We start from the raw sequence: 16698 nt of genomic DNA, 5'->3' as shown, positions 1-16698 counted from the left end.
TTCCCTTCGTTTTCAATTGCTGGCCATAAACCCGTCTGTCGTCTTTATATTCATTTCTTTGCTTTTGTCATGGCTGGCCAGTTCGGCTTTGGATATTTTATTCTAAATATGAAGGTATTTTTTGGATTGTGTATTAATAATTAGTGACAGATTTGTAACTTGGTGTAGATGGATATCCTATCTACCAATTTTTAGCTCTTAACAAGCGAGGGGCTGTTGAATTTTCCGTGTTACATTGAATTTATACCAGAATGATATATTCTTTGCCCATCATTTGTTTATCATCTCAAGTGATTCTTCGTGAAGTTTAGGAAGCATATGAATTTTGATTTGAATAAACCATCCTGTTAACTTATACATTTTCTATGAACTCTGTGAAAATAAGCAAATATTTTTTTATACGAACTAATTAAGGAGGCTCAAAACTGAATAGAGAAACTTCGACATTACGCTTTTAGCCGAACTATTCTTAATACAATAGCTCCTTTAGCAACCGCAGACTACAGAAAGGCCTTTTTTATTTAACAGTTAGGCATCTCAGTAAATTTTTAACAGTTTGCTTCTAATTATCTGTTCTGTTCTTCTGTTTTGCTTCTAATTATCTGTTTTAACTTCCGTGCTATTTATTTCTAAAAAATCTATACTTTTATGAAGGGTTAACAGTTTTTAGAAGCTGTCAGTTTCTGGTGGAGTTTGTTAGTTTTTTGAATAAGTTCACATTCGAACTAGTCTAGATCCCCTAGTTTTGAATCATTTTGAATAGTTGGAAGCTTAAGTCAGTTAACACATTTTCAGAAGTGCCAAAGATGCTTCCGATTTTTCGTCGAGTTGTTTTCTGAAAGTGGATCGAAAATCCTGTTTAATAATAACCATCGGATCTGGTCGTCACTTTAAGAAATGACAGAGACACGATCATAGTGATATAGTACATCATGTTACTCTGTTTTACAAAACGACAATTTCGCAACTCAAGAACTGTTTAAAAAAATTGTAGATAGCTCTTCAATTCAAAGTATTAGGACTTATATATATTGTATATAATTTTGAAGAAAGATTTATAAGTAATAATTGTTAGTATATACAGTAGTTTTTTTGCGTGGTTTCTTAATGATAATGTTTCTTCGTCTTTCTAAAAAATTATTTTATGAAACCCTCTTGACTGTTGTCCAAGGATATCTTTCGAAAATGCAAATAATTCTCGTTTCTGAAATTAGTATCAGAAATAAGTTTGTTTAATACAATGGAGATTTTTCTTTAATCTATGGATGAATCAATGAGTGCCATACAGAGATTAATTGATTGAAGCAATTGGTTATGGCTAGTCAATCAGAATATTTTGGAACAGACTGTGATTTAATAGCCTTGTTGAAGTTACAAAATAGTAATAAAACTTGAATACGGTGTGGCTTCAAGATTGGAATCAATTGTATACTCTCTGTCACTGGATAGGAACGGCAGTGAGTTGTTAGTATTAGTTGGGTTGTATCACCTTATTTTAGGGGTGAAAATGCTTGAATATTAGCTTTACTGGTAAAACTTGATAGTTTTCTGGCCATTGTCATTTTCTAGGGACCTTTTTTCATTCTTTAGAGTCCCTTTAACTGGAGTAATATTTTGTTTTTCAATAATGTAAATGAGGACTTTTCTTTTGATTCAAAATTTAGTTATCATTTGGTTTTTATAGGTGAGATTAATCAATTCTCTTCGTCTGTGCTTGCTTGACTATGATCAGCTAATGTTCGAGAAAGCAGGACGCTATAATAGAAAGTCTACAAAAAAGCAACGTACACAAGATGTTTCACCTCTCTCAAGTGATGATTTGGAGCCAAGAACTAGAAAAGGAAAGGTACGTCAAAGATAAGTTACGTTACTCAAAGGAAAATCATGAAGACATAATAATGAACAGTTTAGAAAGAATAATACGTCGATTTTTTGGGGTCTTTTAATCGGTTTTTACTTACTATGAAGACATTTTCGTCGATATGTTTTGGAAGGAACTACTCTGTATATTTCGTGAGCATATAAGGACCTTAAATGAAATTCTGCCCAAATGAAGGAGTAAAAATACCAAAAACGTCGAACAAGAAAGGTTTGGTGCCAATCGGATTTCACTCTTCTGTCTGTCTCATTTTCTGCTGAAGCTGGTAAGTAAGTAAGTAAGACTAGACCCTTAAGGTCCAAACCGGCGGTGCTGATCTTCGTTTCGTGGCTCTTTAGCCAAGAAGTGGAATGGGGGGCTGAGGGCCAACCATCCTGTGCTTTCACACACCCTTCCTGCTTACCTTCCCCAGATTTCTCCAGGTACCCATTTAGAGCTGGGTCGATCTGGCTGAGCTTACAGAGTCACGCCACTGACCCCCGTCCCAAACTAAATAATTGGTCACAACTGGGATTGAACTCGTGCCCCTTGGACAAAGAATTCCCACACCAACGCACCAACCACTTAGCCAGGACGTGTATAGGACCAGCTGTAGCTGGTACGCATAGTAATATTGTTTTGTAATATTTAAAAAGTTTCTCTTAAAAAAAGAAAGGAAGTTTTCATTCTACAATATGAGGCTCTAGTCCCATCATATATTACTCAGGCTGGCTCTTGGCCAACCACTTGAGTTGAATTAACTGCTAAGCTAGGCCAGATTGAAAACTTGAAAATTCAGTAAACTAAGAAATGCTTGAATTTTTTGTCCTTGAGATTTACTTTTGTCTACCATATCGGATTAGTTCCCATTTGCACAAATAATTTTAACATTCCTGACTAATATTTTTTGGACAAAGTTATAGCATGGAATACCAATGTATAGTTTTACAAATCGGTGGGCTTATCCTAAGTGATGGGTTTTGGAAGGATCGTCTGTTATGGTAGGCGTAACAGTGAATCGGTATAATACTCCAAGTCGATTTGTTGTCTCTGTCAACTGCAGCCATTAAAAAAAAAAGTTCACATCAGAAAAAAAAATATAGATCTGTAATTGTGATATTGTTTTAAATCTCAAAGGTTTTTGAAAATCATAAAACGACCCAAATGTTTCTTATATTAACTAATTAACTAGGTACAGTACTGAATCGAAAAACAAACCTTTGGAGCTGCTATAAGTAGATGTTATACTTGATATGGCAGAGATGGTATTAATACAGAGGCTGCTTTAGCTATCCCAGACTCTTTAAGAAACATTTTTTTTTTTTCATGTCTAGAGAACGACCTATAGAGAATTTAAACATGATAAAAAACAATTCTTACTTTATGATATGCAGAATAATTATAGTTAACACATTTTTGTATGCAGCTAAGCTTTTTCTTCTGCTATTTTAATGTTTTTCCCTTTTCCTGAAACAGAGCACCCTTAACAAAAAATTTCCCGTAGAGAAGGCTAAAGTAATTGCAGTGGCGTCGACACAAAATTCATGAAAAAAGTCTATTGAATTAAGACAACTCTGCGAATAAAAAATTATAGATAGCGCTCTGTTTCATCCTAAGTGATGGGTTTTGGAAGGATTGTCTGTTATGGTAGGCGTAACAGTGAATCAGTATGGTAATACTCCAAGTCGATTTATTGTCTCTGTCAAATCCAGCCATTAAAAAAAAAATTTAGATCAGAAAAATAATATAGATCTGAATTTTTGATATTGTTTTAAATCTCAAGGGTTTTTGAAAATCATAAAACGACACAGATGTTTCTTACATTAACTAATTAACTAGGTACAGTACTGAATCGAGAAACGAACCTTTGGAACTGCTATACGTAGACGTTATACTTGATGTGGCAGAGATGATCTTAATACAGAGGCTGCTTTAGCTATCCCAGACTCTTTAAGAAACATTTTATTTTTGGTTTATGTCTAGAGAGAATTTAAATATAGAGAATTGTAGAGAATTATATTACTATATGTGAAATATAGAGATTTGCCTATAGAGATTTTAAACATGATAAGATTCTAACTTTTTAAACAAGAAAACAATTCTTATTTTATGATATGCAGAATAATTATAGTCAACACATTTTGGATGTAGCTAAGCTTTTTCTTCAGCTATTTTAATGTTTTTCCCTTTTTCCTGAAACATAGCACCATTTACAGAAAAATCCCGTAGAGAACGCTAAAGTAATTGCAGTGGCGTGACACAAAATTCATGAAAAAAGTCTATAGACTTAAGACAACTCTGTGAATAAAAAATTATAGATAGCGTTCTGTTTCAGAAAAACGGCCAGAATCTTGAGTTGATAATGGTGCATTTAGTATACTTCTTAGAATTAAACAAATATTGTTGTGAAAAATTTATAAATTTCTTAGAAAAAGTGCAAAAACGCCAAAATAAGTGGAGAAAAAGCTAAGCTGCATGCTATATAAGTTAATTATAAGTATTCTGCATATATAAGAAGTAAGTTAATAAGAATTGTTTAGTTAACATGTTTTCCTCTCTACAAGTCCTTCTCTAGGTAAGCACCATTTTTTCTGACAGCTGGACATCGCAGTAAATTTGGACAGTTTTCGTCTAGCTGTTAGCTATAGCTTCAAGGCCAATTTACAATAATGACTTTTAAACAATTTTCTAAAGTTTTTAGCTTTTGATAGAGTTTTAGCCAAGTTCAAGTGTGAATCTATATAGAAATCCTTAAGATGGATTTTTAGTAGCAGTTTTTGATCATTTTTGATGGCTGAAACCTTATTAACTCTGTATAATTTGGGGAGCCATGAAATTCATCCAAAATATCTCAAACTTTTGGCAAGTTTTTAATCTAAATTTCGTGACTGACGAATGACCACAAAGGTCGTGATGGGAAAATAGATGGCACCTTTTGGCAAGTTTTTAAATCTAGAATTTTTTAGTTACCAATTACCATAAAAAAAAATCTGGATGGAAAATCAGACGGCAACTTTCGGCAAGTTGTTATCTAAGATTCGTGAGTGATCAATGATAGTTAAAAATCTGAATCGAAAATCGGATGGAAACTTTTAACAAGTTTTTAATCTAAAATTCACGAGTGACCAATGACCTTTAAAATCTGAATGGGATATCCTCTTTGAATCAATTTGAGACTCAATTGTGTATCTTGAGCTGTTAGGTTCACCCTCAAAATATAAGCTAATACATTAATATGTCCAGTGTGGGCCACATTCAAATGTACATGCTTCGAAGGGCATAAAGCTCTGTGTCCAATATGTTCCCAGCCACTCAGGTATTATATTCATTGGTCGCACCTATTAAGTGGCTAAGAAGGCCCTGTATCAAAGTTTCTGACTCATGCCTTTGAACGATTATTTTTGTAAAAATTATCGGAAACCCATGTAAAAAGTATAAACCTTACTTATCCTTATTTCCTTACAAAATAATGCATATTTTTTGTGCAGGCTAAAATGGCCTAAAGTTGCAAGCCATCTTTTATCAAATCTTCAATGCAACGAATTCCACCCCTTCATGCCCTTATTGTAGGTTTTGCGTCATTAAGTATGACAGTATTTAGCTTTGAATATTGTTAAGGTGAATCAGTCTTAACTTTTTCTCTTTCTCCTTGTAAAAAGCCCTGTAACTGCAGGGGTTTTTTGTTTTAATTTTCTGTTTAAAAAAAGTTGACTTTATTTTCTATGTCCATATTTCTGTTATATGTGAGATTAATCAATGTCCTACGCCTAAGCGTGCTTGATTATAATCGACCGAATGACACAAAAAGAGAAACTATTTGCATTGTCCTTATTCTATGCCTATCTACCTTAGTTCTGTCCTAGGTTGGATGATAGACTAGCATCAACGATTGAAGTTTATCACATTTTTGCAACTCTGAAAAAGCTAAGCCAGTTTTAATCTGTCTTGGCTTTACTCTAATTAGCTATGGCTCTCAAATCTTTCTTTACTTACACCAGTAAAGATAATTCAAAAATCAGAATCCAATGATTTTGATGTCTTTCAGTTCATTTCTTTTCTTTTTTCTTACTCCACTTTCTACTTTATATATTTTGGAAGTGGGTAAAGATAAACTTGGTTTATTTTACCATATTTAGTCGAAAGTAAATTTCAATGTAAATACTCATTTTTCTTCTCTAGGCGAGACTTTTCAAAACCCTACGCCTAACCTTAATTGACTGCGTTCAACCAATGACAAAGAAAGAGAAACTTCGTAAAATTGAATCCTTAGAAAAGTTCAGGGCTGGAGATCGTGCTGCTCAAGAGATGCTTGATAGACAAGTTCATTGGAGAAGGAGAAGCTCTAGTGAAAACAGTGACCCGGGTAGAAGTGATTCTGAATGTAGCGATAGTTCAAGCAGTTCCAGTTCAGAAAACTACGTCCCTATCGGGTATGGCTCTTAAGAAAATTTTGTAGGATTTTGTATCTTTGCTTATAGTATTACTTATATAGTATTGCTTATAGGAGATCTAATCGAAACTTATCCAAAAGTACAACAAAAACCAAAAGTTCTACAAAGAAACCAGTATCACAAAAGAAAAATAAATGTGGGCAAAGTTGGCAAAATTCTGGTGATTCAAATGATGATTCGACTGTTCATAAGCAACTTGATAGAGAAGTGGACTTGAGAAGGAAAAGCTTATATAGAAATGATTCTGACAGCAGCGACAGTTCAAGCAATTCACGTTCGGAAAGCCCAGTCTCTATAGGGTGTGTTTTTTTAAGATTAATTAAAAAAACTTCCGAAAAGAAGTTTTTCAAAGGAAAGTAAAGGACAAATTAAAATTAAGGAGATATTGATTCCTATCAAACAGTTCGTGGTAACGAACTGTTGTAAGGAGTGACCCGGCTCAATAGTAACCGAAAATCCAAAAATGGAATTTTGATACCAATAGTTACATCAAAATAATCGCATTTTAATGCCGGTTTTAAATATATAAGTTTCATCAAGATTAATCTTACCCATCAAAAGTTACGAGCCTGAGAAAATTTGCCTCATTTTAGAAAATAGGGGGAAACACCCCCTCATACAATCTTAACGAAAATAACACCATCAGATTCAGCGTATCAGAGAACCCTTTTGTAGAAGTTTCAAGCTCCTATCTACAGAAACGTGGAAATTCGCATTTTTTGCCAGAAGACAGATCACGGATGCGTGTTTATTTGTTTCTTGTTGTTTTTTTTTTTTTTTTCAGGGATGATTGTATCGACTCAGTAGTCCTAAAATGTCGCAAGAGGGCTCATTCTAACGGAACTGAAAAATTGGAGGGCACCTAGGCCTCCTCCCACCCTCATTTTTCCCCAAAGTCGCCAAGATCAAAACATGCATTAATTCAAAAACGTCCAGAAACTAAATGAAAAAAAACAATTTTTTTTAACTAAACGTAAGGAGCGACATTAAAACTTAAAACGAACAGAAATTACTCCGTATATGAAAAGGGCTTTTCCCCCTCAACGCCCCGCTCTTTACGCTAAATTTTCACTATTTTAAAAAGTAGAGTTAAGAGAAAAAGTCAAACTTTAGCGCAAAGAATGGGGCGTTGAGGAGGAAAATACGGAGTAACTTCTGTCCGTCTTAAGTTTTAATGTCGCTCCTTACTTTTAGTAAAAAAAAAAAAAACTTGTTTTTTTATTTGATAGTATTTCAAACTCAAAACGACGACAATTACTGTTAAGGAATAAATGAAACCCAAAACGAACAGAAATTAAATAAATAATCATAGGAAATAAACATACAACAAGTACTAATATAAATAAATCTTAAACCAAATAAAATTAAATTAATTATGCAAATCAAGCTTAAAACAAGCAAAAATCACGACAAACGAGTTTTGGTACTTCCTCCTTTCCTAACTGTAAAAGTCTAAAGCTTACTGCGTCATTGGCGCTTTACTGGAAACGAATTATGTTATAGTTAGTTTCTTCTATACTTATTACAATATTGAAAATAAAAATTACATTGAAACAAAATCTTGAACTGATGACGTTTCAGCAATTTCTATCATTAAGGATCATATATACAGATTAATTTTATTAGTTCTTTCCAAGGCTGGTCAACAGACATATAGTTTGTAGCAAAGCGTCAATGACGCAGTAGGCTTTAGACCAGTGATTCCCAAAGTGGCCCAGGTGAACCCCAAGGGGTCCACGGGAAGCTTGAAGGGGATCTACGTTGGTGTGACAAAAAAATGGGGGTTCACAATTAGTAAAAAGGGGGTGCACGAAATTTTATCTGGTTTCGATAGTGAATGACTAACATGTTGGCTTGACTTCACCTATTAATACAGGCAGATATTATTTTAAGAAGCTCAGCGACTTTTACTTTTAAAAACTTGCATATTTTTTATTCACTACAACACTTAAAGACTTGCAAAACACTACCGCTGCCGTCACCACCCTCCGCAACGCTCGTTTAATCGTGCAAAGAGACGAAATACGACTGGGGGTGAATGTGCTTGGGATCTTGTATGAACCTGTTTGATTCTTCAGCTTGCTGACGGTTCTTTGTTTATTTCATTGCAATAATTAATTTTATTAATTTCATTGCTCCTTCTCTGTTCCAATAGTCGTATTATGTTAAGTAGGACCGCCATAAATTTACTAAAAGAACGTTTTCATTAATAAACATGGCTGAAGCCAAGAAGAAATGTCGACAGTGCAGTATTGATTATTTAAAATGTGTTTTTTTTTTACCATCAAAAGCAGACAAGCGGTTGGCCATTTGACTTTTGTGCCACAAAGTTTTGCACACTGACTCTATGAAACCATCGAAGCTTGAAGATCATATAAGATGGTGTCATCCTGACAAAATAGATAAAGATTTGGAATATTTTCAAAACTTGAAGGAAAAAAAATGAAAAGAGACCCACTGTGCACAGTATGTTTCCTTCAACGTCTGAAGGAAACGATGATGGCTTGCGAGCATCTTACAATATCTCATTACTTATAGTGAAATTTAGAAAACCGCACACCATTGGAGAACGGTTAGTTTTACCCGCTATTGAAGATGTTTTAAAAAATGTTCTGCACAAATTTCCTTTCGACATATTCAAAAGAATTCTTTTGAGTAACAACACTGTACAGAGTATTGATGAAATGAGTTCTGATATTGAAAGTTTCTTATGTATTATCTGTAAACAACTAATTTTTCTATTCAATTGGACGAGTCAAAATTACCGCATTATTATTGGCATATGTTCGATTTGTTATGGACCAAGAAATGCATGAAGAGTTACTATTTGCGAAAACTTTAAAGACGGACACGAAAGATGAATCAATATTTATTGTCCTGACTGATTTTTTAAAGAAAAATTGATTCCATTCACAAATGGCATTTCGGTGGCAACAGGTGGAGCTCCTGTCATGGTCGGGCGGTATGGTGGGTTAATAACCCATCTTGAAAAAATTATACCAGACATAATTGCCCATTCACAGTGTCATCTACTGACAACATCTAGCAGCGAAAAAATTGAGTCAGAAATTACACCAATCACTTAGATTTGTGATTAATGCAGTTAACAAAATAAGAATGAATGTATTGAAACGGGTTTATTTGCACAATTGTGTGATGAAAATGATGAACAATTTTAACGATTGCTCTTACATACTGAAGTATGCTGGTTATCGAAAGGTGCAATGTTTAATTTAAGGTGCATTTTACTAAATTTTTGAATCAGTATTTGAGTTTCTAGAAAGTAAAGATCCAGATTTAAGAGAACCTGGTCATTTCGAAAGCAGACATTGCGTATTTGACAGATTTGTCCAAAAAAATTAATGACATTAACTTGCAATTACAAGGGGACAGTCTCGATTTAATAAAAGCAAAGGGTGTAATTTTGGCTTTTCTTGAGAAAATTGAAATTTTCGAAGAATTTTGCCAGCATTTTGCCAGCATTTAAACTTGTCACAGGTAGAATGCCTTGATGAGGATATTGAGACATACGTTCAACATTTAATTTCCCGGTTGATGACTTCAAAATCAGATTTTAAGATATTCTGACGATGGAAATACCACCATGGATCATATAAATCCATTTGATGAAAACGAATTGGGCAATGTTATATTACAAGAGGAGCTACTCCAGCTTAGCACTAATAAGGAGCTAAAGGTGAAATTTAAAAGAGGGTATCAAATATTTTGGTTGCAGGTAGAAATACCCGAAAAACGTCCTGGACGGTGGGTAATTGCGAGAAAGCTTTTGAATGCGTTTTCCTCATCGTATATTGTCGAAAAGAGTTTTAATGCCACTGCAAACCTTTTAACGGAAAAAAGGAGCTGATTGAATATCACAGAACAGGGAGATCTACGGTTATTTCCAACCAAATTGAACCCTAATATTGGTAATTTGCTCTTAATTCGTCAAGTACATCCTTCCCATTAACATATGACTATTGTGTGAATGTTATTGTAGAAATATACAACTTATTTTAAGTTATTAATTTAAAGTGTAATAATTAACTATTTGAATAAATGTAACACAAGAACTTCTTTATTTTTTCATTCTGATTATTTTTAAATAAAATAAGTGAGAATTGATTGGTTCCTTGTAATTTGAGTAAATGTCAAAAAATTAAGTAATATGGACACAATTTTTTGATTGGTCAGTTTTACATTTTGACAACCACTCACTGCACAGTCAGTTTATTAGTCAACTAATCAATTGTCATTTTTTTCTTAAAATGTCAATTCGTGCTTGGAACTAAACCACAAAGCAAATTCCCATAAGTAGATCTGATCTTCACATTTTCGTCGCGTTTTGCAAATATTGTAGAAATATAGCCGAAGGGGGTCACCAGAACCAGTAAAATTTTTAAAATGGTCCATGAGGAAAAAAGGTTGGGAACATCCGCCTTAGAATCTAACAATTGGGGAAGGGGACAGTTGCCAACGTGTTGTTTGTCGTTATTTTTGTTCGTTTTAGGTTTGATTTGCATATTCAATTAAGTTTTACTCATTCTAACATTTATTTCTTCACTTATATTAGTACTCGTTGTATGCTTTTTAGCTATGATTGCTTATGTTAGTTTTATAATAATAATATGTATATGTGTAATTACATGTATTATATATTATTATATATGTATATAATTATAATATATAGTTATATGTATAATATATATGTATTGTATGCATAAAATATGTTAGCCTTGGTTTCATTTGTTCTTTAATAGTAATATCTGGGCGATTAATAATAATAATATTTTATTTATGCCCTCTATACATATGCCCTCTAGGCTACACAGAGAAGCCTAGGAAATCAACAAGTAGCTCACTGAAAACTACAAAACAACACTTCAGGAAAAGAACAATAACAAATAGTTCATAATACTCATAATGGCTCATGATTAGAAAATAAACAACTCTTAATAGCTTGATAATAAAAAGCTCATTAACACATATAATAAATAGCTCAGTTCTATGAAGGCTGTGGCGAAAAAATTAGAAAAAAACAAAAAGCGAAAAGATAACTGTAAACTACAAAATAACATTTTTTGAGTAGAAGGGATTTTGAGTCTGAAATATTAGAGGAATTTGTTGTTGCTGATGTCAGGTTTGATACGCCCGTTACTTGTCTTTAAAAAAACTTATTTGGTGAAAATTTTTTTAGATTAATCTCTGTTCGTTTTTGATTACCAACATTTCAAGTTTTTCAACATTTCCTATTTCAGAATCAGATTTTGTTTTTCAACATCAAAGTTTTATCAAAATATCAAAACTAATATTAAAGTAGCAATATCAAAATAGCAAAGTATCAAAGTAAAGAAAGTATCGACGTAAACAAAGTATCAAAGTATCAAAGTAACAATAAGCAACTTGCATAGCTTACAGCCCTTGCCCTGAGGGATGGGGAGGTGTCAAACCCAGAACCATAATTATTTGATATTTACACTATTTTAATAAAAATGGCTATCTTAAAAGTATCTCGGGATAAAAGGGCTCTAAGGGCTGGTTGCCCTCCTGTCACTTTTGCTCTTAAAAAGGGAACTATAACTTCCGAATTAAAATCGAATGAGACTTCTCCGAAGTTTATACGACCCCCTTCTATAAAAACCTTATATTTTAACAATGGACAGCTTAAATAATTTACAGTCCATATCTAGTGGGCTGTGGAAATTTTGCCAACATTGGGGGTATAGTTACTAAGGCCTTTAGACTGTTTTGAATAAAAAGATTATCTCAAAATTTTATAGGATGCGTTTCAGGAAAAGAGGGCTTGGGGGGGGGGGCTATTTGCCCTTTAATCATTTTTGGCTCTTTAAATGGGCACCGAAAACTTTATTTTTCAATTGAATGAGCCCCCTCCGAAGTATAGACGATCATTTCTTCCATATGAAGTGCCTCTGGGTAAGATATTGGAAATGAGCCTTGTTGAAAAACTGGAAGCACACAATATACTTTGATTTAGCTAAACGTATGCCTCAACATTCCCCGAAACAACGCCTTAATAGACAAATTCTTTTTGAAAATAATCCGAATCAAACATTCCTCTTTTTCCTAGCGAAAATTCCTGCAATTAAACAAGGGTAAATTGTATAATTTTCAATTTTCCCTAAGGGTTTTTTGGGGCCTTGGATCCCCGGAGGCACAATTACTAAATCTTGTGCCTATTTTAAAATAAATTACTTTCCAAATTTTGATCAGTATTGTGGGGAGCTAGTATCTAAAAGGGAGAACGAGGGGAGGGGCCTGTAGTCCTCCGATCATTTTTCATTATCCTCATTAACATACCCTTAGTCTCAAGTTTCAACTTCTTACTCTTCGCCGTCTTTGAGATGTTGCAAATACGCTTTTTTGAAAAACTGGATGCAAACAGTACCTTTTGATATGAAGGGCTACTGGAATTTACTGCTGGTCTTGATTATAATGAGGCTCCTACTTTTCTTTGAAAAACTTTTTTCTATGAAAATTAAAAAAAAAATTGGTTCTTTTTGTTGCCAAAAATTTGATTTATTTTTAAACTGAAAGTTTCTACAATTTTTACCTCTTAGACTTGATAATTAAAATATATTACTCTTTATTAATTAGTTCTAATTAGTGTATTTTGATGTATTTGAACATCCCTGAAAAATTCCTTTGAAAGTTTCAACTTTCTTTCCGCCCAAAAGTTTGTCTTTTGATGTCTTTGGGGGAAGGGCTCTGAAACTGGTGAATTGTTTTGTTATCAAGCTGATTTTTTTTTTTTTTTTTTTTTTTTTTTTACGTATTCAAAAGTTTTAAATTGTTCGTATTAAAATGCTTGTTAAAGTTTGCATAATATAAAGGATATCACTTTCCCCTGGAATCTTGGGGGGGGGGCTCGACCAAGAAGTTTTGTTATCTGATTTTGGGACTATTTTGGAAAAAATTCTATGTAAAAATTTTGATCGGATGCATTTGAGGAATGGAGAGTGTGTTAGGGGGCGGGTGACCCTCCAATTACTTTTGACTCTAAAAAAAAGGGCACTAGAATGAGCTCTCTCCGGAGATTATAAGACCACTGCTTCCATATAAACCTTGATCTGCCCCAGGGCATAGCTTACAACACTTTCCTTCGCCCTTGGAGGGGGGGGGAGAGTGGCTCCGAACGTTTTGTTATCTGATTTTTGAGCTATATTGAATAAAATAGCTATCTAAAAATTTCCATCGTATAAATTTGAGGAAAGAAGGATGTGAGGGGGTGGGGAGGTTGTTGACTTCTGATCTCTTTTGGATCTTAAAAATTACTAGAACTTCCGATTTCCAATCGAATGCACCCCCTCCGAAGTTTATACGACAACCTCTTCCATGCAAAGTACATGGCATCGCTTCTGAAAATGCTGTAAGAATGTACATCTTTGAAATGATACTTAAAATAAGTAAAATGAAGTTTGAATGTTTATTGGAATTTTGTCATTTAGTCAAACTTTGTTGAGTGACTCAAAAGGAATGTAAACCTGGTGACAAGCTCGAGAATACATTCTCCAGAAAGTAGGCTCAACGCCTTTTCTTGGATTTGACATTTACCGAAGGGCAAATAGTTTAAGCTCAAATACTTTTTTAAATACCGTATTAATAGTTGTACTCCTCTCTCTCTCTTTTTTTCTCTCTCTCTCTCTCTCTCTCCCTCTCTCTTCATCTCTCTCTCTCTATCTCTTTCTTTCTATCACTTTCCTTGTCTCAACGCCTCTATCGTTTTACTTTTTTCTTTATTTGTTATTTTACTGTTTTTATAGGAGACCTAGTCGAGATTTATCAAAAGTGTTGACAAGAACAAAAAGTTTGGCAAAAGAACCTGTTTCACAAAAGAAAAGAAAACATAGGCAAAACCTGCTAGAACATGCCGGTTCAAGTGATTCGAATAGTGTTCTGGAGACGAAAACTAGACTTCAGCCAAAGCGACGCCGAAAGCAATGCTCTCAGCTTCCTTTGAAACCGACATCTGGTTTAGGAAAGGTAAGTCAAATGACGTGTCATATTTACTTGGTAATTAAAAACAAATATTTAAAAAAATTACATACAGATTCTTTTTAGGCCTGTTAATCGGTTTTTAATCAGCCGTCGGAGATTTTTGTTGACATGTTCGACCGAATTTTTCCAACATATTTGACGGACAGATACGATCTAAAACGTTATTCTAATCAGATCTATGAGTTTTTATGGCAAGTATGGACCTCAAGCCAGATCGATTAATATGACGTTTCATTTAAGAAAGCTGCTTAGAATTTTTACCTTGGGCCAAAAAGCATGGTTCTCGCTAATGCTTGAGTCAGAACATAAAGATAGTGTGTGACTTCAAGTGGTGCCTTTAATAGTCTATGTTGGAAAGAACTATTTGAAGCTGTGCATCTAAGCTTTCGTTCCATTCAGCCATGTTTCTGCTTTCAGCTGAAAGTTCCGTTCTGGATAGCAACGGGGAACGCACGGGTTTTAAATCGAATTTGAATTTAAATGACAAAAAATGTGTGACGCTTACCTAGCCCAATTGTTGAAGAAATCAGAGCTTTCTCTTTGCTCTTTTCTAAGTGATATTAGAAAGTTTGCATGATTGAGTTGGAAATTTTAGGTTGAGAAATTTACTATTGAACTAAGACAGGAAGACTTTTATGCTGATCAAATTCTTGACGAGATTATAAAAGTACATGACATCCGTTTTATCGTACAAAAATTTGTTCATGCACAGTTTTAATATTTGTGATGGGTTGACAACTTTAATGGTAGTTGGTAAATAGTAAAACAAAATATCTTATTTGAATTTTAAGACAAGGATAGACATGTAATTAATAATTGGCTGTTATGCTTTGATTTTCTTTGCTATGAGGAGTTGGCATTATTTGCTAGTTTTTGTACCTATTATTTGCTGCCCATGTCTTCGAGGGTACACAAAAATTTGATTTCATTTTCGTTACACAAAGGGACGTACAAGTAAGAATAGATCATTAACTAAAAAGATGCGGACCCTCCGGAGCTGTACGCAAAGCTTTCCCCTGCTGTTGCAGAAATTAATCTGGATTCTTAAGTGAAAATAGTCGGTGCCTCAGTTGAATGAGCTACTGTGGAATCCTCAAGCTCATCTTACTGAGCTTCTTTGCATCTTAATGAGAAATTAAAGCCACCCGCTAATCCCAATACAACTCTAAAGTTTGAAGTAAGGAAGTGAAGAACCGTCGAATCTTCTGGGCCTCGGGGAACTTGAGCACCGTTATGCGTGGATTCAACAAAGGAGAGCTTCAAGACGAGAGAAGGCGCCAGTTCATCAGTACCTCTCAAGACCAGACAACAGTTTCGAAGGAGGAATGCTTGAACCTCTAGAGTTTATTCAGCAATACAGTCTTAATTTCTGTTTTCATACTATGGTGATTATGATACGATAATATTTATTGCAAAAAGCCTGCAGGCCATAGCAACACAGAATACAGTCTACAATTAAAGCTCAAGAACAAAATTCAACCTTAAGAAAAAAAGAGCAACAAGAGAGAAAAAAAAGAAATAGGCCAAGGTTCAACATATTAACCAGCAAACACTAATAATAGAAAACCGCAACAAGCTTTCCACTCAAACATGATTCCCTATTTTTAATCCCTAAACGAAGAAACTTACACAACTGTTTAATAGAACATGTGTTCCTCTCAACCATCCCCTCAATTAACCAGCATTCACTCCCAAACACTCGTCCAAAACATTCATTCCACAACTCCGACAGCTCTTCACTCTCGGATACAAAATGAAATAGGTTTTCATTCACACATCCACACATAGGGCAAAAGTAGGGGCCAGCCGTCAGCCTAAACTTCCCAAAAATTTCCTTCTCTCACCTAAATCCAAACTATCCCCTCTTACCAACAAAAAATTCTTCAAATCCTTTTTATTTAATCCAAATTTAAAATAAACTTCCTCTCCCCAACAGTCTTTAGCTTGGGAGTAAAACCTCAAAGACATAGATTGATCCTTATGAACTTGCCACTCTTGGTCGTTTAGGGTGGCTTCCTTCCATACTGACACGCTTTCACACATTGGCCCTTTTCCTTCATTCCACATCTCCGAAAGGCCACAAAGATCCAGTATTTTCTTGACCCTATTTGGCCACGAATCACGTCCGCCGTCCTTCAAGCTCTGCAAATAAGCTGCCTTAAGAAGCCGAACTCTTGGTGGCCTAATTATTTTCTACACACACAACAAGGTGAACGTTTTTAACTGATAATATTAACTATAAAAAATTTCAGACTCACTTTCTAGCCTACAGAATAAACTAAATACACCCTTCTTTAGAAGTGCCGAAACTCTTCCATAGTATTTACCGTTTGTCGAAACTTTCCTCCGACACTCAAAAACATCAAAATCTTC

At 34.3% G+C, this 16698-nt stretch overlaps 1 protein-coding gene across 1 annotated transcript in view; it reads left to right on the top strand.

Annotated features, from left to right (window-relative positions):
* The window catches only part of LOC136041540 (PR domain zinc finger protein 2-like), a gene marked incomplete in the record, with an annotated part of 121977 nt that overhangs the window by 82561 nt on the left and 22718 nt on the right, over positions 1-16698 (top strand). Inside the window, 3 exon segments of the mRNA XM_065726234.1 lie at positions 1685-1846; positions 6038-6288; positions 14091-14285. Of these exon segments, the coding sequence (XP_065582306.1) occupies positions 1685-1846; positions 6038-6288; positions 14091-14285 (608 nt within the window).

Source organism: Artemia franciscana, unplaced genomic scaffold (genome assembly GCF_032884065.1).
Source record: "Artemia franciscana unplaced genomic scaffold, ASM3288406v1 PGA_scaffold_237, whole genome shotgun sequence".
Taxonomy (NCBI): Eukaryota; Metazoa; Arthropoda; class Branchiopoda; order Anostraca; family Artemiidae; genus Artemia; species Artemia franciscana.
The sequence above is the reverse complement of the archived record's forward strand: the minus strand, read 5'-3'. Positions and strand labels throughout refer to the sequence as shown.